Here is a 24000-nt window from a genome sequence, read left to right on the forward strand (position 1 = left end):
GGCCACGCCCCCTACAGAGTTAGCTCCGCCCCCTGGGTACTTGGCCACGCCTCCTAGGATATTTGGCCACGCCCCCTACAGAGTTAGCCCCGCCCCTACTAAGTTAGCTCCGCCCTCTGGATATATGGCCACGCCTCCTGCAAGGATAGCCACGCCCCCTACAGTTTTAGCTCCGCCCCTGGGTGCTTGGCCACGCCTCCTAGGGTATATGGCCACGCCCCCTACAGAGTTAGCTCCGCCCCCAGGGTGCTTGGCCACGCCTCCTAGGGTATTTGGCCACGCCCCCTACAGAGTTAGCCCCGCCCCTACTAAGTTAGCTCCGCCCTCTGGATATATGGCCACGCCTCCTACAAGGATAGCCACGCCCCCTACATGGTTAGCTCCGCCCCTGGGTGCTTGGCCACGCCTCCTAGGGTAATTGGCCACGCCCCCTACAGAATTAGCTCCGCCCCTGGGTACTTGGCCACGCCCCCCTACAGGTTTAGCTCCGCCCCCTGGCTACTTGGCCACACCCCTACAGGGTTAGCTCCTCCCCCTGGGTACTTGGCCACGCCTCCTAAGGTATTTGGCCACGCCCCCTACATGGTTAGCTCCTGGGTACTTGACCACGCCCCCAGGGTATTTGGACACGCCTCCTACAAGGTTAGGCCCGCCTTCTAGGGTATTTGGTCCCGCACCCAGGGTATTTGGCCACGCTCTCTACAAGGTTAGCCCCGTCGGTTTGCGTAAGTGCCCCTCTCCTAGGTAACCCCCGCCCCCTTGAGTATTCGGCCCAGCCCCTCCTAGTTTAGCCCCGCCCCATAGGGTACTTGGCCCCGCCCCATATTAGATTATCCTCGCCCCCTGTGTATTTAGTCATTCTTTCTCTTTCCTTCTCAGTCTCTTGTAGTACAAAAGAAGTTCTTCTAAATTTCAAGTAGAAAGACTTTAAATAGCCTTATAAAAATTTAAATCGTCATTCGTCTCATCTTAGGGAATTTTTTACGAACAGATTTTCCAATACGCACTTGCGCAAAATGATATATAAAACAATTATATCATTATGATTGAATTGATAAGAATGCTTTTATTATAAATAATATTATATTTTAAATAACATATTAATTATTTTTTGTTTACCGACAAGTTTAAAAAAGAAAGGGGAGAGAACAAAATATTTGTTCGATTTGAAATCGAATAAATATTTAATTGAAAAGCCTTATGTATCGTATTAGAAAGTTTATCCGAAAAATTCGTGGCTTCGTTTAAGCAACGATATTTCGATGAAATATTTATTATTCGTTTAAGAGTGATTATTGAAAAAGAAGCTTACCTCTTTTTTTTGTTTTCTTTTTTATTTATTTATTTTTTCTTAACTTCCGTAAAGTTATTCAAACAAATAAGACTTTATTATTTAAACGTCGTTGTCCGTTTGTATATAATTTCGATTTGTAAAAACAATAAAAGAAATTATTTTTCGATGAAACACTTGAACGTGAATCATTGTAATAATTATTATTCAATTAAATGAAAATCCTTGAATTAAAAAGAAATAAAAAATATTTCTTTATAATATGAAATTCTCTATAAGACATCAATGAATGAAAATAAAAATTTTAAAGTCCTGAATTTATTACCACGTCGAGGAAGACCAAGAAAGTTCAAAAATATTGTATTGACACCACTGTATAAAAATATCAGACAAATTACAACAGCAAAATTCAAGGACATAATTGACCTATTACGATATATACCACCGGAACATCATGATTTCTTCAAATCCCTTTCACACACACAAAATCTAGATGAGTAGTAAATTGTTTTGTAATAAATTTATGTTCGTAATTTTGTGCGTTATGTACTTAAAAAATGTTTTGAATCGCATAAATTATGTTTTTGAAGTGATTTAAAGATATATAAAATAAATTGAGTATTGTTTTTTTCAATTTGAAGCATCTTAAATTATGTGGAATGGACTTGGGCACCTTCCACATAAGAAAACGCATATTATTCACTTAATAATTGCCACTATTTTAATAGGAATTATAAATTTAACACCCTTAGATACACTTAAGTAGTATAACTCATTAGTATCCTATACGTATATTTTTAAATTCATTGAAACGCAAACTTTTAAATATCTCGATTTGAAGATAAATGGAGTTAGGCCACTTTCAAAATAAACGGCTCATATATATATATATATATATATATATATATATATATATATATATATATATATATATAACGAGTTTCGTATGAAAATCTAATTGGAATAATGAAAATTTTGTTGGCTCTCAGAATCTTGTAGTTTGTATCCTAAATCATACTACGTACTACAATATATAACTACGTCTAAAAGTTTACCTTAAAAAAAAGAAAAAATAAATAAATAAATATTTCAATCATAAAAGTTACATATCTGACGGATGAGTATATCGACGTTCGAAACATTTTTAATATAATAAATAATTTAAAATAATTTTGCATGAATCTCTTACCGGTTTGGTATCATTACAATATTTGTGCATTCTTTTACTTTTTTTTTTTTTTTTTTTTTTTTTTTTTTTTTTTTTAATAAAAATATTTTAATCATTTTATCGGAACGAAAGAAGTTACATATTTTTTGACGACCGAATACATTAACAGTGATGCTTGAAAACAATTTTTAATATCTCGTTTCAAATAATTTGCAGGAATCTCTTATCAATATTTGTTATTATTAGAACGTTCGGGTGTTCTTTTTTTTTTTATTAGAAAAATATTTTAATCATTTTATCAAACATTTTTTAATATCTCCTTTTATATAATATTATTAATAATTTTCTATCATCAATTTATTATAAGAAATATATCGATATATTTCTTATTATTTATGAAAATATTTTTAACTGATTATAATAATGCCATTAAAAAACAAAAGAAAAAAGAAAACAGAAAAAAACAAAAAAAGGAGAAGAAAAAAATAGGATTAAATTATTATCGAAATGAAATGAATTTGAATGTTATTAAAAAATTTTGCAAAACAATATTCTTGATATCCATTTTCGCAAATATTGTAATAACAATAATATAAAAAAATTTTAATAAATAATTCGATATACATATTCATCCTTATAATAGATATTTAATTTTATTCTTACTTCTCGATTAGTATATTTAATAGCTATATATAATAATGATATGTCTATTATTATCTTTATGTCGAAATAAATCTTTTACATAGGATCGTAAAAAAAGTACGTTTAAAAAGAAAATTTGCCGATAATTCATTCGAATTAACAATAAATGGATTATTAAAAGCACTTTAATACTAATTGGATCGGGAAGATTTAATCGGATAAGTTCTCTAATTTCCTACAAGGAAGGACGACTAACGTAAGCAGTAATAACATAGTAAGTAGTAACGATCGTACATATATGTATATATATATATATATATACATACGTACATATATACATATATATATGCATATACCTACACGTATGTAGATAAGTATATGCATGTGATAAAGTACGAATGTGTAAAGTAGACTTTATTGCACCATTTCGTGGTAAATATACCTTGTTCTTTCAACGGCATGCTTCTAGTTGATCGTAAACCCAAATATAAGGGTAGTAAGATTATTATGCATTTTTAAGACACACCCAACGTGGATTATTTGAGTGAATTTTCACACTCAGCTTTCGATATATTTAAACGTGCCACTTGTTGTTTTCTTTCTTTTTCTTTTTCTTTTCTTTTCTTTTTTTTTTCTCTAGAAAAAATCTTTCGACATACAACGAGATCTTTAAATTTTCTTCGATCGAACGTTTCGTGATTATTAATTATTTCGTATTAATTTATTAATAAAGGATAATTCTTTTTTTTTTTTTATTGACATAACGACAATTAATATCGTATTGTTTGTTTTTATATTTTTATTTTATTATTAAATGCAAAATATATTTCTCCCTATCTTTCTCTCTCTTTCTCTCTCTCCCTCTCTCTCTTTCTCTTTCTTTGAGACACTTCGTGAAAATAAAATGAAATTAAATCTTACGATTTAATTTTGATTTGAACATATTCATATTATATTTAATAGATTACCTTTTGTAATTTGTATTTATTATGCAATTTATTTTTATTTTATTATCAGACATGCAAAATCTTCTTTTATATTCTTTAACAAAATATTTTATAAAAAAATCGAACGCCTCAGAATTTTTATTATGTTTAATGTAATCCATTTCTTTTTACAAAATCGTATTTATTTATTAAATTTTAGAACACTTTTTATCTTGCTCGAAATATTTTATAAAATCAAATCAAATTAAATCCTATGATTTTCAATATTATTATAAATTATATTAATTCTCCTTTTAGAATTTTTATATTACTATATTATTATAAACATATATAAACATATATAAATATATATATATATATATATATATATATATCATACATTTTATTTCATTATATATAGAATATAAAATTTTTGTCGATAGGTATATGTTTGAAAATTTGACATTAAAAATTTCTTTTAAGAAAGAATAAATATAATTCGTATTACGTACGACTATACGTGTATCTTGTCCACTTGTTCGATTATCGAGTCACCTCGACTACTTGCAATCCACTTTACTTTCCGTGTCCGATCAATGACGCTTTGACTACTCGTGCAGAAGACTCGTTTCATTCCGGGGAACGATTGTTAACAGAATCCAATGACAAAGTATGAAAGGATTATAATTTGATTGGAGAAAATACAAATAAAATAAAATAAAAAATTAATTGATATTGGTATATATTCGAAATTTTATATAATATATATATATATATATATATATATATATATTTATATATATATATATATAATAAATATTATAGTATATATACATTTTGTTATAACAAATTAAAAGATATATCTAAAGAGAAAAGAATAATATTTCAAATTATGATCGATTGTTGTTATTAAAAAGAAAAAAAGGGTCAATAAAAAGACACGCTCTTTTCCCATTAAACAATCTTCTGAAAATTTTGTCGAACTATTTTTTAAAATATTATTTAATTATTTATCATAATTTCTATTTCTTTTTCTTTCTTTTCTTTGTTTTTTTTTTTGCAGAAAAGTTTACTTAGTAAAAAATTATCGGTATGGTCGATGGAAAGAAAGAAAAAAAAAAAAAGAAAAGAAAAAAAAAAGAAGAAAAAAACAAAGGAAGAAGAAGAATGTATACAAATAATCGTATAAAAAAAAAATTGTCAAAAAAAAGTACTATTGAAGTAATTCAATATGTTCAATGCGTATTCGATATATGTATGGGTAAAGTTTTTTTTTTCTTTCTTTTTTTTTTTTTTTATATATCAATTATTATATTCTAATAAATTCCTTTATTTTATTTATATACATATTATCCTATACGTCTGAAATTATGTACATATAAATAAATATATTATTTATATATATATATATATATATATATATATATATATATATGCAAAGCGTGTTAAACTCAAATATTTCTTCATACGTACATTAGTTTCTTCGTTTCATAACGCAATTCTTTTTAAAAAGAGACAAAAAGCTATTTTGAAATGTCGCTGGCAGATACGTTTATTAATCATGAGCATACGTAGCTTCGAGCAAAATACCAGGATACGTATGTACGTACTTAGATATATATATGTATATACCTATATATATATATATATATATATATACGTGTACATAGGTGCATATAGGCGTATACATACATATATGCATGCATACGTTCGTAAAATGGTCGAGTCCATTTCTACAATCTCACATTGGCCAGATTGCATCTCTGAATTTCGCAATAAAACGTGAAAAAGGTAATGGTGATTCGCTTTTAGGATCAGATTTTTTAATTTTCAAACGAGAAATTTTTATTGGAACTCGTAGAATTTATATCAAAAATTTAAAAGATATAAAATAAAATAATGTGACAGTGGTACTATAAATACATCTTGGCAAATAAATTTTATTCAATTTAAGATATGTTATCATCCAATCTATATAACGAGATATATCAAAGATATTTATTTGTTAACATTTAATGGAAGATAATATTAATTTTTAATTAATAATAAAAAAAAAAATATATATATATGTATATATACATACTTTTTCTTTTCTTTCTTTTTCTTTTTTCTTTTTTTTTTTTGATTCTTTTATATTGGTTACTCTACAAATACTGATATTCATTTTTTAATTTATATAGATTTTATTTGATTCCATTCTTAAAAATTTGATTTTTTAATAAAAAAGAATTTACTTTGTCAATATTAATTTTTGTATTTAGTATAAATACAAAATCTCATTCTCTCTCTCTCTCTCTCTATCTCTCTCTCTCTCTCTATCTCTATCTCTCTCTGTCTCTCTCTATGGTATATTATTTATCCCCAAAAGGATACATTTTATTGAACTAAGATATATTTCTTATATTTTCTTGAAATTTCAAGAAAGTAAAAAGAAAAAGGAAAAGAAAAAAAAAAGAAATAATTAACAAATTAATCTAATCAAAAAGCATATTTTCAAATATTAAAATAATATTAAAAGAATATTTACTAATATAATTATTTTCTTATATCTTTTCCTATTATATATTGTATTATATTATTCATATTTAATAGATTTTCTAAATAAAGAGAAAAAAAAAAGACTTCGTTCGATCCAATCGAATTATTAAAAATTAAAAAACCAATATTCATATTTTTTTAAAAGAATAATATTTGTCAACTTCTCTCTCTCTCTCTCTCTCTCTCTCTTTCTCTCTGACTTCTTCTCTCTTTCTCTCTCTCTTTTCCCATCATTTTTCCATTAAATTTTCTATTATAATCTCAGAAATGTAATATAGACGATGGACTTGTCAGGAATCGATAATAATATTGTATCCTTGGTATTCCTCTAGACATATTCCTCTATAAATAGATTTATGATATAAAAGGATTATTTGATAACGATATATTGAAATGGAACAATTTGTTATTATGACTGTTATCTTGTTTGGTAATTTTAGTTAAACGAAATATATCGTACTGCTTTGGATACATACGGTATATACGAATAATATATTCATTATCGATTTTATGAATAACATGAAAATAATTATCAATATATCTCGAATTTCATTACAAAGGTATAGTCAATTTATTAATATCTCTGACGATATTGATTATTAATTATATTAATTAGTCGCTTATATATTACGAAATAAATATTATAATAATAAAATAAAAGATATAAGTGTAATAAATGAACGATGACAGAGAATAAGAAATTTTTTTTCAATTTAAATGTTATTTATTTATAACATACGATCAGAGAATGTATCTATTATTATTATTATTATTATTATTACTATTATTATAATAATTATTATTATTATTATTATTAATATTATTATGTGAATGTGTAATAAAATGTACAATGTATCCTTAAACATTAAGCATGTTCACACGTTAAAATACTATGATTCCGATAATATATCTTCAAGCGTTTTGTCGTCGTGTAATGGTGAATGTCCTAATGTAGGATCGCTTTCCAAAAACTCTCGGAGTTCAGATTCCAAATCGGGAACACCCGATGTCTCCGTCGTACTTAACAAAGACGGTGAGTTTTGATTGTGCGTAACACCGATTTGGATTTGATTCGGATTGACAATACTGATAGTTTGATTTTGTTGACTGTTTGGACTTAACAAACTCGTATTTGTAATAGGCGATGGAGGTGGTAACAAATTTGTTGGTACTTGATTGCCATTATTAGATTGTAACAATGTATTTTCCGTAACTATTGCTGGATTATGAGTAATTGGTTCAACTTCCATTGGTTCACCTCCAGTTAAAGGTGCTATACCCATTGCCCTACGTAATCCATCAACTGGTGCTATAGCTGACGGTGGAAGTTTCTTTGCTATTTCCGTAAGATTATCCGTAATCTTATCGGCTAGGGCAACTTCAGTTTCCGAGGCCTTTGGAACGTTCGATAAATGAGCTGGTGGAGGTGCCGAGAGACGATCGTGTTGTACTTGTTTCAAACGACCCAACATCTGCGAAGTATCGTCTAAACGACTTTGTAAGGTTGCACGATCCTCGCTGAACTTTAATTCCTCCTCTAAAATATTCAGAAATACGAACATATAAATCACGTGTATCTATGTATGTAAAACTTGAAAACTAAGTTTAATATATATTATGTAGATAGATAGATGGATAGAGAGAGAGAGAGAGAGAGAGAGAGAGAGAGAGAGAGAGAGAAATATGGAAGATAATTACCTAATTTTTCCAAAAAATTCATATCAATTCCCAATTCCGACAATGTTTTCAATTGATCGATATCCACACGAACTTTCTCAAACGACGGAATGTTTTTATTAATATCCTGCATAGGTTTCTCTAATAAATGTTTAATCTTTTCCTCTTCCTCTTTAAGCCTTCTTTTCTCTTCGAGAAACTTTTTCGTTTTTCTATGATCGCCACCAGTTAATATATCCAATAAATCGTCGACCATAGTTAATGTATAATCACAGTCTTTTGCAAAATCTAAAATAGATTCTGCGTACTGAACAGCTGTTTCATCACCGTAAGTCTGATAAACCAGATCAGTCTCTTCTTTAGTAAGATTAGCAAAAGTAGAATCGTAACTTGGAGCATAAGATCCAAATGCTCCATAATACAATGGCTTAACTGGTTTCGACATATTTCTTCTATCTTCTCTGAAACCGGCTAATGCACCAGTACCGTGATTCAATTTTCCTATTAATTGCCCTAACGATACTGGCCTTTGATTGGTACCAGGTATAACACCATCTCCAGGTACTATAATTTGTAAACTCGTAGTACCATCTTTTTTTTGTCTCAAAAATCCCATTTTAGAATTTAAACGTTTTAAACTTAATTTATCTGCCGCCGATTTGGCAGCACCACGTGCTTGTTTAAGAATTTCTTCGGGTGTTAAATCGTCCGGTATAGCTTCGAATTTGCCCAAACTCGCCAATCTCATTTTTCTTTGATTTTCCTTTCGCAATTCTTCGGCCTCCTCGTTTCTCTCCTCTTGTTCTCTTTCTCTTTCAATTTGTTCCTCGGTAACAAGTACGTCTGGATTATTAGGATCTTCAACTCCTAATTCAAATCCAAGCTCCTCCTTTGATATATCATGCATGTACGTTAAAACGGGTCTTAACTGTCTAAGTTTTTCTGGAGTAACCATTTTTAATCCAACGTGTAACAATTTTTTGGCTGCCTTATAATATATAGTATCCTGATGGTTATACGTAGTTGCGTTATTACACATGAGCTTAAAATCGTCTATAAATTCATTTAAATTCTGATAATTATTATCGTCTATCTTTTGTTTTATAGTACTAAAATCCATCGGATTTGTTATTATTTGAGAATAACCAGGTGCAATACTATCGGTCACTGGCCAAGCGAAGAATTGTTGTGGATCACGCTTTTCCATTGACCTTAACAAATGTTCCAATAATCTTTGGAGTGGCGTACGCTCTGCTATTTTTCGAAGAACGCACGTTCTAGGCTCGCGATGTGGCGAGAGTGAACTAATTTGATTAGTAACATTGATTCTAGGTTCATTGCTCGATAAAGGTCTAGGAGATAACAATTGTTGATTTGGAATCTTCTTGGGTACCTCGACAAAACCTTCGTCCGCGTCGCCCACTGATTCCTGACTCGACTCCTCTCTTCGTCTCTTTTTATCTTTGTGATGATGTTTGTGCCGTTTATCCTTTTTCTTCTTTTTCTTTTTAAGCTTCTTGTGACCCATGTACCTATCATATTCTGAGTCTCCTTGCGTGACAGAGTAATTTATACCTAGTTGCTGTTGGTAGTGCTGAGATAACATAATGCCTTGGCTTGGAGAATCGTTGCCGTATTCTGGAGTCCCACTGCTGCCTCCTACCTTTAAAATTAATTTTAAAGTAGGCGGTTTGTCCGTTGTCGTATATTGTCCTTCTGTTGACAAAATAGATGACCATTAAATAAAATGCAAACAATAAGGTTTCAGGCATCCGGAAAGCTCTAACGTAAGCTATATGTAATTGACATGATATAACTAATGCATGCACAAATGGTGTAATTTGCAAAAAATCAAAGTGCAGGATAATAGCATAACTTAGCAGTATAAATGCTTTTCTATACGTCCTGTGTGTAATTCAACAGGACTGATTATAAAGTGCAATTGAAAAATTAATTAACTTCTACAGGGTATTAAAAAAAGGGAAAAGGGTTTTCATTCTAATAATTATATACAGATGGTTTTATAACAGGATAGTGACCTTGTTTTCACATTAACGAACTGGAAGCGAGATGGAAGTAGCTCAGTTTGAACTAAATAAATCTTAATAGAAATATATAATAAAATAATTTTCATTGTAACATAGACCGACCTATTTTGCAGGAACGGTGAGGAGGTAGTAATTATTATAATTGAAAATACATCTTAAAGGGCTAAAGCAAAGCAGTTACGGTCTTTAATACCGTAATACATAACAGCCAGGGAACTATGCGGTTGAAGTGCAACAGGTTTACTTTATTTTATCTTCTTATCGTAGAGTAATATCTTTTATCTTTTGCAATATTTTCAGACAAGAGATCAATGATTTATCATTATCGATCTTGTTGCACTTCAACTTGTTTTAAAAGACAAAAATGGATAGGTTTGGGGTATTTAAATAACTTTGGAGCACAGCTAGCTTCTGTCGTGCAACCAGTCCATGTCTGTAGTTACACGTCACTTACTTCCACGTCGAGCCTGTCGTTGTGGAACCTTCGTTTATACTTTTGAATCCACCTCACTTCTACTCCAACCTCACTCTCAGTTTGTCCGTGGTGAAAACGTAGTCAAAATTCCTGTGCATCATTTTAACTATGAGTACGAGAAGGATTCCAATGAAAATAATAAGAAGATCAATTTGGCGTAGCTTCTAAGACTACATTTCTATTCCTCAAGGTAAACGCCTTCTTAAATCTAACACCCATTCCTTTAGAGCAACACCATCCACAGTTCAATGTTTTCATTTGAATCCTCGACTATGTACTTAAGATAGATATACAAAATTCTATCCACAACAGCATCTTTGAAATGCTGCAAAAGTAATATAAGATACACACACATATTTATTTATATATATATATACATATATATATATATATATATGTATAAATGAGGTATAAAAATCATAAATGGGAACAATGTGCTTGACAGTGTGAATCGCTTTTATTTACTGTACAAAAGAAGAAGAATATTTTTATATAGGGAATAATAGGAAATAACAAATATTCTTCTTAACATAACAGAGAAGATAATTCCCAAATCGTGCAGTATACCTTTACCGTATACCTTTGTCTTTGCTACAATGATAACGCTTTAAACACTTGAATTTATAAAAACAATGTCACATTCTATATCATTCTAGTTGATGGAAAGTAGAGAGACCATGTCCGGTAAGAGAGAGAGAGAGAGAAAAAAAAAAAAAGCATCATAATAAGAGATATACTGTGGCGTGCGATCAATAAATGAAATTTTTATATTCTTACGATAACAAACGCGAGGAGTATCACGCGATTTAGAAAGAAGTATAAGAAAATCGACGTCAATGTCGTTTTTTTTGTTTTTTTTTTTTTTTCTTTTAGTCTTCGTTAAATAATCGTCGTTATAATGTTGTATGCCATACCGAATGACCGAATCTCACCTTCGTGCCTTTGTCGCTTATGTTTTTTGTGCTTCTTTGAACCCATGATTTGGCACGTTTGGCCACTGCCTTATTAGAAAATAGGTTATTATCGCGATAAATAAAAATTAACTTCCAAACGACATTAAAATGCAACTGACGAACATATTACACTCCTTTGGAAAAGTAAAGCGCAAACTGCGACCATCGAATACGTCACACAGCAACTTTCCGAACCGTTATACACCACTATTATAATTATACTCAGGTAGGCTAGTATTGTTTCTTTGATTGGTCAACGTAAAAACATGGCGCTCGCTTCGTTAGAAACCGCGCGTAATTCAAATGTCTACAAATACCTTCGAACAATATAAAAGAGACAATAGACGATTGATCTTTAATTATTGTTCCATATTATTGTTAAATAATATCAAATATATCAATGAAATTTTTATTAAGATCTTCAACAAAGATTTTCGTAATACACTTTTTCTTTCTTTTTCTTTTTTCTTTTTTTTTTTTTTTTTTTTTCATATCTTTACATTATACAAAACGTCAATATACTAATAAATTTTTTTATCATTATCAAATGACATAACTTTTTCAATTTAACCATCGAATATTACAATTATTTAATATCACGAAACGGATTACGAAGAAATCTGATTTTCTTCGAAGGTCTTTGTATACGATTAGGAACGAAGCCTATGCGATGCGTCTTGTCTCATTAGTCGTTAACAATGCTTTAAGATTGATTTTAGATTTTTCCATGATAAAATATAATTCTTCGTACGTGTAAATTAACGTCTATTGATAATTTTGATTATTTCGTAATCGAATTAAAGATGTAAGATACGTCCTAACCTAGAAAATATATTTCGAAGCAATTCGTACTTATGTACAGTAAGCGAGAAACGAAAAATAGTAAACGTATATTCGCGATAACGTACGTTATATTCAAGATTATTTTACATTGTAACATTTTCAAAATGATTTAAGGTTAATATTATTAAATATAAATAAATTTGATAGGCTTACCTGTTACAAAGAGAAGCCGCACACCGACGATATACGATTAAAGAACGACAGCGATCAGCTGTTTCGGCGAAAATGCAACGAAAAGTAAGAAAGAGAAAGAAACACCATTAGTATTTGAGATAGTATTGGAACTATGTATTCGCGATACAGAAAGTAATAAGTACTACTGTGCGGAATCTCTACCGAATGGAATCGAGTAGAATCGAGTGAAATCGAGTTTTCTAGATGTGTCCGATCATTTCACGTGCCACTTCGTGGATCTAAATATAATGACGTTAAAAAGTCAAAGATTTCATACTTCAATATCAATGTTTCCTGTTACATTTTAACGAACAAATCAAAATTTACTTTCGAAATTTTTTCTCCTTTTTTCCGATTTTTTTCTTTCCTATCTTTTTCTCCTTTTTTTTTTTTCTTTTTTTCTTTCTTTTTTCTTTGCTTTATCGATAATTATAATTAATTTATTTACAATGTTCAATCCAATCGCAATGAATTATTGACTGTATAATTATTACTTTCGTTCGATTCAGGCGTAACGTCGATGAGCTTTCACGAGTTCAATCGCGATACGAATACGTGTATTCGAAATTTAATGATAAAATTTAATACACAAGTACATATTATACTGTAGATAAAAGTATATCACATGTTCGCGGCAGAAATTACAACTATTGATTACAGTATTACGTATTTCTTTGAAGGACGTAATGATAATTTAAAAAAAAAAGATCTGATATATATATATATATATATATATATATATTATATATATTATGTGTATATATATATATATATGATATGGATTATGCGAAAAAGAACTTCCTGCATTCTGCTGCCACCTGGATCGTTTGAATGAACGACCGAACGAATAGAAATAAATGCGAACGAAAATGATTAATATCGTTTGGAAAAAGAAAAAGAAAAAGAAGAAAAAGAAAAAGGAGAAAAAGAAAAAAAAAAAGGAAGAAAGAAAAAAGTCGTATTCCAACTTGAATAAAAATTAAATCGATACGTGGACTCAGCGCAAAAAAAAAATTATCGCAATACGATTTATCTGAGTAATTATTTTTTCGAATAAAAATTACCTATAAAAGCGAGACGTATTAAAAGAAAAAAAAGGCACTTCGAATTCTTCGATACGGCCCTGAGAAGAGGAGAATGACGCGCTTTTAAAAACGAAATATACAACGAAGCCGGTAAATGCTTACGGCACGTGTATACTCGTCCCCCACTACATTAAAATCAACGAATCATCGAACAAGAAATTACCCCACTACTAAGAATCGTGAAACATTCGTATACGCATTCGAGTACGTTCGGATGATTTCGGATGAGTTCGCTTATACTCGGACGCACTCGTCTACCGGTCCGAAAGCACGAGCTCGTCGCGTGCGTCGTCGTCGTCGTCGTCGCCACCTTCTCGTCGCGTCGTCGGTGCGTCGAATGCAAGAGAAAGAGAAAGAGAAAGAGAAAGAGAAAGAGAAAGAGAAAGAGAAAGAGAGACAAAAAGAAAGAGAGAGAAAAAGATAGAGAGAGAGAGGGAAAGAAAGAAACAGACGGACGAGAGAGAAGGAGAAAGAGAGAAAGGGAAAGAGAAAAAGAGAGTGAGAGTGAGCGCAGCGCGTAAAGCGCATTCATCGTTTTCATAGTAGTAGTGTTGTGTCGTAGCGCATAAGTCTCGTCGACTCATCCCTCTCACCCCGCGACCCGTCTCACCACCCTTACCATTCTCTTCCTTGCCGTCACTCTTTTCCACGCAAACCAATTTTACTTTATACACGCACACATACATACATACATACATACATACATACATACATATCTATATATTTTTTGTTGTGTATATATACACATGTACAGATACATATATATGTATGTATATGTGTGATATGTATATATACATATATATATATACACATATATGTATATACACAACGGAAGACGCTCTATCGCCTCCCCTCCGCGCGACCGGCGGGAGTTAACGAACGGCGTGCGTTTAGCACGCGCTTCCCAGCTAGACTTCTCGTTAGTACGGTAAAAGAGGCTCGACTCTCTGCGTGTGTCGAACGAGACTTATCGTCGCCGTTCTTCTCATCGTCGTTGTTGTCGTCGTCGTCGTCGTCGTCGTCGTCATCATCCTCATCGTCCTCGTTTTGTCGTCGTTTTGTCGTTATCCGTTATCGTGGCGTCGTCGCGAAAAGAGAAAAAGACAAAAAAAAAAAAAAAAGAAAAACAAAAAAAGAAAATTTACAATATCAAGAAAGCTTACGTTTTCGTTACGATCTAATCGTCCTACCTTGTCCTACGTATTTACACGAACAATTACGGGAATGGACGAAAAGAGATAGGACGAAGAATAAAGTAATTTTTGATATCTCTTTACTTTTCTCTCTCTCTCTCTCTCTCTCTCTCTCTCTCTCTCTCTCTTTCTCTCTTTCTCTTTCTTTCTCCTTTTTTCTTTTTTTTACATCTACGTCTTCGTCTCGGTATCTTTCTTTTAGTCCTTCTCTTTCTATCTTTCTTTTCTCTGTTTATTTTCCTTTTTTTTTTTTTTTCCACGTAAAAAAACGAACGAACGATACCGTGATTTATCTGACAACGTTTAACGTGAATTCGGGCAAAATTAATATTACTCATTTATCCTTATATTTCATATAAATCATGTTCCGAACGAATCGATATTCTTAATTTGACGATTACGACGTGAAACGGCGAATTGATAAATCCTTCTTTATCGTCATTTATCGGACGTTAAAGGAGGAAGAAAGTGTTGCGGCCTATTCGTCGTAACCGTTCGATATCGGAAGGGAAGAGGAGGAAATTTATTCCAGGTGGTAGGAAGGAGAAAAGTATTAAGAAAGGATAAAAGATAAATAAAAGGAAGAGGAAGAAAGAAAGAAAGAAAGAAAGAAAGAAAGAAAGAAAGAAAAAAAGAGTGAGAGAGAAATATATATATATATATATCGTGGAATTATTAATCGAGACAATATTTTCATCGTTCTCTTCTCTCTCGTCTCATTTTTTTTCTTTTGTATACCAACATTACTTCAGCACCATTACTACCACTACTATAACTACCACCATCGTCATCATACTACCATCACCACCACCACCACCACCACACCAGCACCCCACCACTACCACCATCACCACCACCACCACTACTACCACTACTACTACTACTACTACTACTACTACTACTACTACTACTAGCATCAGCACCATTTCAGCGCTGTAGATTACTATCACTAACTAGTTACTACTATTTACCTACTCGTAAGACTCGTAACGACCGAAGTCTAACTAAAGGGGTAGTAGTGACGAGGCAAGAATGGAACGCTTCAGAGTTACGCCAGCAAATAATACGACGCAGTATACTCAACCATTGCAACGATCTTCTATTCACGAACATGGTAAGTTAGTTTTACCACTTTGTTCAGACGCTCTTATTAGAAACGCGTGGGTTCGTCGACCACGTGGTTGTATGTATTTACAACATTTTGTTTTAAAATTTTTTTCATTTCCAAAGTCGTCCGATTCTCTTCTCTCCCTCTCTTTCTCTCTTTCTCTCTTCGTATCTTCATCTCTCTATCTCTTTGTCTCTCTTTTTCTCTATGTTTATCTCTATCTCTGTCTCTAACGTGTGGACTACTCTTTTCTTCCATCTATTCGTCTTTGTCTTTCTTTCTGTGTTTGTTTGTTTGTTTCTCTCTCTCTCTCTCTCTCTCTCTCTCTCTCTCTCTCTCTTTCTTTCTCTCTCTTTCTGTCTCTCTCTCTCGATCGTGCCGATGACGTTATTTCTTCAGGGGCTTTGACCCAGCACACTTCGACGCCTGATTTTCTTATGTGTCTGGCTCATGTCGCCAAAGACGGATCGATTATTCCATCGTCGAAAGCGAAATCGACTGGAATTCTTTCTACATGAATATATACCTATCTATGTATATGTATATATATATATATATATACATATATGTATTTGAGAATTTTTATGATACGAGGACGTTATACGGATGTTGCCCTGTCATCGTTTTGTTATGTCATTGAATCGTCGGCTAATGTTGCTAACTTTGCTGATTGTCGTTAAAGATAACGTCTATTTTCTTTTTTTTCCACTCTCTCTCTCTATCTTTCTCTCACTAATTTTTTTTTTTTTTTTTTTTTGAGAGAGAATGTCAAGGGTTCGAAAACTTACGATCGGTATTTGTCTAATTCTATAAGATTGAAAATTTATTGTTTCTTATACGATACTTATAACGATTGAGATATTACGTTATTCTAATATATAGCTAATTAATTGCATATTTGATATCATAGTTTGGGTTTTTTTTATTATAATAATACTGACAGACCATGTGTGTAGGTATTAAAAAAAAAAAAAAAAAAAAAAAAAAAGAGTAATTGTAGCTAAATAGCTACTTTTTTTTTCCCCCCTTCTTTCTTCCTCCGGATGCTGTTGCAACTTGCAACTTGAGTAATATAAAAGAGATAAATTTGTCGATCGTCGTTCGCGCTAACTAACTCTAACATAACGTTTTTATTTTATTTTATTTCTTTTTTTTTCTTCTTCTCCTCTTCTTCTTCTTCTTCTTCTTATACTCTTACGAAAGACTTGCAAATCGACTTAAGGCTGTTTCTTTATGCATCGAGTTAACCTTGAAGATTGGAAATACCAAGGAGTGACCCAAAAGTTAAACTCTTAATAATTTAACAAATTCCTTTTTTTTTTCATTTCTTTTTGGGGTGGAGATGGGATAAAAGGGAGAAGGGAGAAGGGCGATGAGATGAAGAATCGACGAAGTCATAAAGAATCGATCGACTAATTATCAGCACGTATGAATTTTTATCAAGGAATATCACATAATACGAGAGAGAGAGAGAGAGAGAGAGAGAGAGAGAGAGAGAGAGAGAGAGAGAGAGAGAGAGAGAGAGAGAGAGAGAGAGAGAGAAAGAGAGAAATATCTCTCTGTGAGATAGTAAAGAGGAAACGAAGATCGTTAGACGAGATATAATGGCTCGTTGACACCACGATAAAAATGCACGATGTATTGCTTTAGAGTATACAAGATCGTTCGATCGGCAATAAGTAAAGGTTATGAGAACGATGATGATGCTTGGTCATCTTTATAAACGAAGCGCATATATATATTATATTTTATCGTTTGTCCATATTATGTTTTTAAAGAACGCCAGTCTGAATCGTCGTTTTAAAGGATTTTATATTTAATAAAGATTGCCGTCTACATCATTTTTCATCTAACGATACAACTAACGTCGCGATTTCTTTGTTCCTCGAAAAGGGCGAAGAAAGGGCGGATAGGGTCTCATTATATGGATGTATATATAGTATTCTCGTGAAGATATTAAAAGTAAAAAAAGAGCAAGAGAAAAAAAAATTAATGCGGACATTGGAAGACTCTATCGTAGATGTTGCGTTTCATTAAAGAAACATCGTTAATCTCTCTGAAAAAAAAAGAAAAAAAGAAAAAAGAAAAAAAAAAAATTTACTTTGTTATAATTAATTTCCTGTTATTTTCTTTTTGTCTTTGTCTTTTCTTTTTTTTTTTCTTTCTTTTTTTTTTTTTTCTTTTTACTTAAGATTTTATTTAATTAAATTCTTCTATAATTTAGGAAAGAAAAGATCAGGATTATCTATTGAAAATGAAATAGTATAATATACGGTTGGTTTATTGAAATACTCGTGTATATTAATTTTAATGAAATAATAAAAGATATAAGTGCAAGAATTGTATTAAAAATTTCTCAACAATTAATTTTCAAACAATTAATTAGTTTTTTCCCAATCTCGAAGAAGAAAAAGAAAGAAAAGAAAAGGAAATAACTTAAAATGTCTCGAAGGTTAATAATTGATTTTTTTTTAAGATCACCTAGGAACTTTTCGTTTATTTAGGGACTTTTTTGCTCTTCTAAAAACTCTTATATCATCTAAGGGACTTTTGATTTATCCCTTAGTTTATTACATATTACGATGAAACATTTGTTCGTTAATCGACCGAGAATAAAGATAGATATTTAATTTATTAAAAATAATATATTTATTTGGATATAAATGATATATAAGTAAAATTGTTAATTCGTTGCATACAAATCTATTAAAAATAATATATATATATATATATTTGTTTACACAAATATAAACCGCATCATCATTGTTAATTTGTTTACACAATCATTATTGTTGTTATTGTTTTTGATTTCACGATATGTATATATTTATTATTATTTGTTATCATAAAAGAAGAATATTTCGGGTTTATTATTAGAAAATTTCATTTAGAAATAATTAAACAAATACCTTGTAAAGTGCATATATGGGGACAGAGATAGAGAGAGAGAGAGAGACAAAATGGGTTTGCCTTTCTTGATTGTGCCAGGGTTCGAACCCATGTTACCTACATTTTGCGTGCGGTACTCTCACCGCTTAGCTAAACCAAGAACCCTGAATTTCCTATCGTTCATAGTCTCCTTCACATAAGCCTTCACATAATTGACGTCTAACAACTTCGTTAAACACTCCATGAATTTTCGGATATATTTTAACGAAAAAAAAAATATTTTCTAAAGAGGAAAAATTACCTTCTATGATCAAAATAATAATAATAATAATAATAATAATAATAATAATAATAATAATAATATAATATACAATAATATATAGTAATTATAATAGTAAACCAAAAAAAGAAAAAAGAGAAAGAAAAATACAGAAACATAGAAGATATGAAGAGATGTTCGCAGATATGTGTCGTATTATAAAATTGACTTAAAAAGTAAATGAGAACGAATTATCTAAGTAAAACTATGTTATTCTCTGATAAATATAGTTACCTATCAATCATATTCAGTCATCATTATAGTCATTATTGAAAGACGTGTATTAGGAAAGTTGTTATAACAATTGCGTGATAGGAAGTAATGATGATGTAGAAAAAGTGGAAGAATTTCTGGAAAAGGAAAAATTCCAAAATGGAAGTCAGATGAAAAAGGTCCACAAGGGCGGTCTATTTTTTTTAGCGTATATAATGAAGAATAAATTAATAACAATGATTATGACGATGATGATATTGCGATGACAATAATCAACAAAATAATTAGAAGGATTAATGTAAATTAATTAAGATAATTAATTAAATATACTTACAAAAATTCTATTTGAGTAGAAAGAATAATATTGATCAACGATAGGTAGTCAGTCATACGATCCTTTCATTTTACGTTAGTTTGCTCTTACTACAATAGGAAAAAAAAAACACGATAAGGGTAAATTATTATTACTGCTATTTTTCAACCTTTGAATATATAATATTTAACCAAGTATACATATATATATATATAAAATATATTATAATATATATAAAATATATATATATAAATATATTTAATCGATAGAAGAAATAGTTATTACGAGAAGATTATGTTTTACAATACTTTCCGACAGAAAAGATTAATAGTCTCTGTTAGGATTAATTATAAAGGGTGAAGGGCTATTATTAGAAGGGTGCGGTTATCGGTCACGCTCGCAAACCTTAGCGAAATGATGAGAAACCTTAGTCGAAAATAGTTTCTAGTTTCATTTTATTCGACGTCCTTGACGAATATATCTATCCATCTATCTATCTATTTATGTATGTATGTATCTATGTTTCCATGTACGAATTCGTCGATCGTTAACTCGAGATTTCATTATCGAACATCTTATATATCTATGTATGTATGTATGTATGTACATATATATATACATACATACATACATACATACATATGTAAAATTCTTTCGAATGATGCAATCTAGTTAAGGACGTACCCGAAGTATCAAATACCACCCATCACACAGCACCCTTTACCCCGTCCCATGTCGACCCACCTCTTTGCCCTTCAACAACTAATTTGCAAGTTAGTCGACATTTTAACAAAGGATTGAAATCAACCACCAATCAGTATTCGGACGTATAATACATACGTATATCTTTTCAAACCAATATTCATTGTCCAATCAGAAATTAGATATATCAGAGTATAGTATGAACATATGCATATATCAATTTTATTTAATTGTTTAATTATTTCTTCAATAAATGCCTATCAGAAAATATTTTTAAATACATCCTAAAGATCATCCGAATAAATTCTAATTATTTGTATGGAACATTTATACTTTTTTTTTTCTTTTTTTTTTCCTCTCATTTATTATATAGATTAGACGTGACACAAAAATTTTGGACTTGACTGATCGAATAGAATTAATTCTTTTTAGTTATTTCGTTTCTGTTCAACCGGTCGAAGGCCGAAGTTATTCGCTGCAACAACGAGAAAGGTGAATTGTGGTTCGGCTGATAGGGTTGGTAGTGGGGTGGTGTCAGTAGAGAGAGGGGTGAGAGCAGCTGCATCCCTGCTACAAAAGTGGAGCCAGCAGCGCGGGGGTCGATAATCATGCGACTCCACCTTTCTCCTCTTCCTCCTCCTCCTCCTCCTCCTCCTCCTCCTCCTCCACTTCCTCTTTCTCTCACTACCTTTTACCTCTTCTCTACGTCATTACGCCCCACTCTATTTTTTTTTTTCGTTGTTCTCAGCAGGGGAGGACACGCGCACGTTTTATTAATCACATTAACGACGACGACACCGACGACGACACCGACGACGACACCGACGACGACAACGAGATCATCCATCGCCCTGACGCGTCCCCTTTTAGTTTTATTCCGCATCTCTCTCTCTCTCTCTCTCTCTCTCTCTCTCTCTCTCTTTCTCTCTTTATCTCTACCTCTACTACCACCACCACCACCACCAACACCACCACCATCATCACCGCTATCACTACCTTGTCCATCCCCCTCCTTCCCTCCTTCAACCCCCTATCTCGTCCGATGGGATGTAATTTGCTTGATTGCATGAAAAAAATCAAATTCTTCGATAAGCTCGAGGACTATTTCGTTTTCGGTTGTGGTGGTTTTATAGATAGAGGAGCCAACGGTAATATTTCACAGAAAGATATAAAGAGAACGAACGATGACGAAGATTCGATCGTTTCGAAAGAAATTCTCATTCAGACGATTGGAATGTTTTATTAAATAAAAGTAGAATCGATATTTTTAATACACGTTTGCACGCACTTGAAACGGGACGCACACTCGGAATGGACACAAATAATATTTCGATGATAGGTGTAAAAAAATGTCTGTTGGATTTGTCACAATCGTATTTATAATTTTTTTTTTTTTTTTTTTTTTTTTTTTTTTTTTTTTAATGACTGACGCGGTCGGCGCTCCCATAAAATGGAAGGCAATACTCCGGGTATTTACCTCGAAAAGGTATGAAGGGATATGAGAATATTTTTACTTAACTTAAGAGAAAAAGAAAAAACAAAAAGGAAAAAAAGAGAAAACAAAAAAGAAATAAAAGAAGGAAAGACGTGTAAGAATTACAATATAATTTGATTAAAACACACGCGATTAATATTTATCGACCGTCGAAACGATACTTTTCGTATATTATTATTAAATAGATAAATAATGGAGGAAATAACTAGTACTGCAGGTTGAGTCATCATTTCCCCACAGCCATTGTTATCCAACATCACCATCGCCCCCTTACTTCCACCTATTTCAACCACCCTCACGTCCGTCCGTCCGTCCGTCCGTCCTCACCTATTTCAACCCTTACGAATTTGTTCGCGTTGGTTCCTACCGAGGGCGCCTTTGTTTCGTTCAAAATCGTCCATGAGATACGTACGGTGGCACCCTCGTGTGAATTCTATGTGAATCATTCTTGATTGGGGGTTGATATGGAAACTTTTTTACCCTCCTCGACGAAAGAATAAAATCACTCGAGAAGAGTATATAACACTTGACGTTAATTCATGATAGGGATGTGAAAAAGTAATGGAAAATTGAAAAGAAATTATTATTGAACGAGGGAACACAAATATACATATATACGTACGTACATACATACATAAATACATACATACGTATATAGGCATGCGTGGCGTATAGTGTATATCGCTATGTGAAAATTCTAAAAAAAAAAAAAAAAAAAAAAAAAAAAAGAAAAAAAAAAGAAAAAAAAAAAGTCGTTTCATATTCTCCAATAACTTTATTTCCACTCTATCTTGGTCTCATTTTTTTCAAATGTTTTTTTTTTTTTTTTTTCTTCCACTTACATTTTTCAAACATAGGTATGCATTTCGCGGCCTGGACTTTACTGCATCGCGCGAGACCATTCTGCGCATATTTGTTGCGCATCCGATCTTGTAAGTGATTGCGAAAAAACGTTAACAAAAAAAAAAAAAATAGAGAGAGAAACTAAAGCAAAGAGAGAGAGAGAGAGAGAGAGAGAGAGAGAGAGAGAGAGAGAAAGAGAGAGAAAGATAGAAAAAGACAGAGAGAGATAGAGAGAGAGGGGGAGGGGACGTCTTTTTAAAATATCGCTCGACCTCGTTTCTTCTTTCGATCTTTCGCGCAACACTCCGCACTTGCGTTTCCGCGATCCCACCTCCAACCATCGCGGCTTTTTTTTCCTTTCTATCTCTCTTTCTTTTTCTTTTTCTTTGTCTTTCTTAGCCCTCGCTACTTTTTCAACGAAATATATTCTTGATCTCCGTGTGGAATTCATTCCTAGCATACCTGTGTATGTATGTATGTATATATGTATATATGTATATATGTAACGATGTTCCGTTGGAAAGTAGTAATGCCGACTTCTGAGATTTACTCTTTCATACATATGTGTATATATTTTTTTTTTTTGAATTTTTCTTTTTGTTTTTTCTTTTTTGTTTTTTCTTTTCTTTTTTTTAGACTCCTTTTCGTCGTACATATTTTTTTTTTATTTGATGCCTGATGTCATTTCTCCTTATATGAACTCATCATTGTAAATCTAATCTTTATTTCTCACTTTCTCTTCCTCTCTTTTTTTTTTTTTTTTTTTTTTATTTTGATACTAATTAAAGATTTAAATTAATCCTTCGATAATGTCAGAAATTTTGAAATGACAATTCTGTATGATTTATCGAACGATACGTCTTCTTGTATTGAAAAATCGATCGTAGAGAGAAAAAGAACGTATAAATAATCGCATTGAAGTGAGCGAATGAATAAAAATTGATTGTTTAGACAAGATGATTATTAATGTCGCGTATGATAAAACGCGTTTGATAAGTAATTTTTGATTTCTATTCTTTCTTCTCAATTAAATAATTAACTATGTTGATTAATTCATTAATTTGATCATTTGAACGATAATATCGTATTAACGTGCCTAATGAAT

At 31.6% G+C, this 24000-nt stretch overlaps 3 protein-coding genes across 14 annotated transcripts in view; 2 read left to right on the forward strand and 1 right to left on the reverse strand.

Annotated features, from left to right (window-relative positions):
- The first annotated feature begins 124 nt into the window (after positions 1–124).
- LOC124951723 (extensin-1-like) lies at positions 125–748 on the forward strand. The gene is made up of 2 exons (XM_047500529.1): positions 125–414; positions 562–748. Exons 1-2 carry the CDS (start codon positions 125–127, stop codon positions 746–748), a joined length of 477 nt encoding a protein of 158 aa, XP_047356485.1.
- A 6530-nt stretch (positions 749–7278) lies between these two features.
- Positions 7279–13195, reverse strand: LOC124951744 (bromodomain-containing protein 7). 9 transcript variants are annotated; one of them, XM_047500566.1, is made up of 4 exons: positions 12715–13195; positions 10745–10855; positions 8264–9958; positions 7280–8102 (listed from the first exon to the last, which is right to left on the reverse strand). In XM_047500566.1, exons 3-4 carry the CDS (start codon positions 9846–9848, stop codon positions 7456–7458), a joined length of 2232 nt encoding a protein of 743 aa, XP_047356522.1. In that variant the 5' UTR covers positions 9849–9958; positions 10745–10855; positions 12715–13195; the 3' UTR covers positions 7280–7455. The 9 variants fall into 9 exon arrangements, with proteins under 9 accessions (XP_047356519.1, XP_047356522.1, XP_047356525.1 ...); XM_047500569.1 differs by lacking the exon at positions 12715–13195 and adding an exon at positions 11698–12655 and having other exon boundaries at positions 8264–9905; XM_047500568.1 differs by lacking the exon at positions 12715–13195 and adding an exon at positions 11698–12655 and having other exon boundaries at positions 8264–9905; positions 10745–11090.
- Positions 13196–14940: 1745 nt separating this feature from the next.
- Positions 14941–24000, forward strand: part of LOC124951743 (solute carrier family 12 member 6) — a 91435-nt gene continuing 82375 nt past the window's right edge. Inside the window, exon 1 of one of the 4 annotated variants that reach the window (XM_047500561.1) lies at positions 14941–15075. Coding sequence is in view for 3 of the 4 variants with exons in the window: in XM_047500556.1 (XP_047356512.1) it covers positions 16046–16127 (82 nt within the window). In the remaining variant the exon portion in view is untranslated. Of the gene's footprint in view, positions 15076–15834; positions 16128–24000 lie in introns of those variants that run through there. The other 3 variants (XM_047500556.1, XM_047500555.1, XM_047500554.1) reach the window with 3 other exon arrangements.

This window comes from Vespa velutina, chromosome 9 (genome assembly GCF_912470025.1).
Source record: "Vespa velutina chromosome 9, iVesVel2.1, whole genome shotgun sequence".
NCBI lineage: Eukaryota > Metazoa > Arthropoda > Insecta > Hymenoptera > Vespidae > Vespa > Vespa velutina.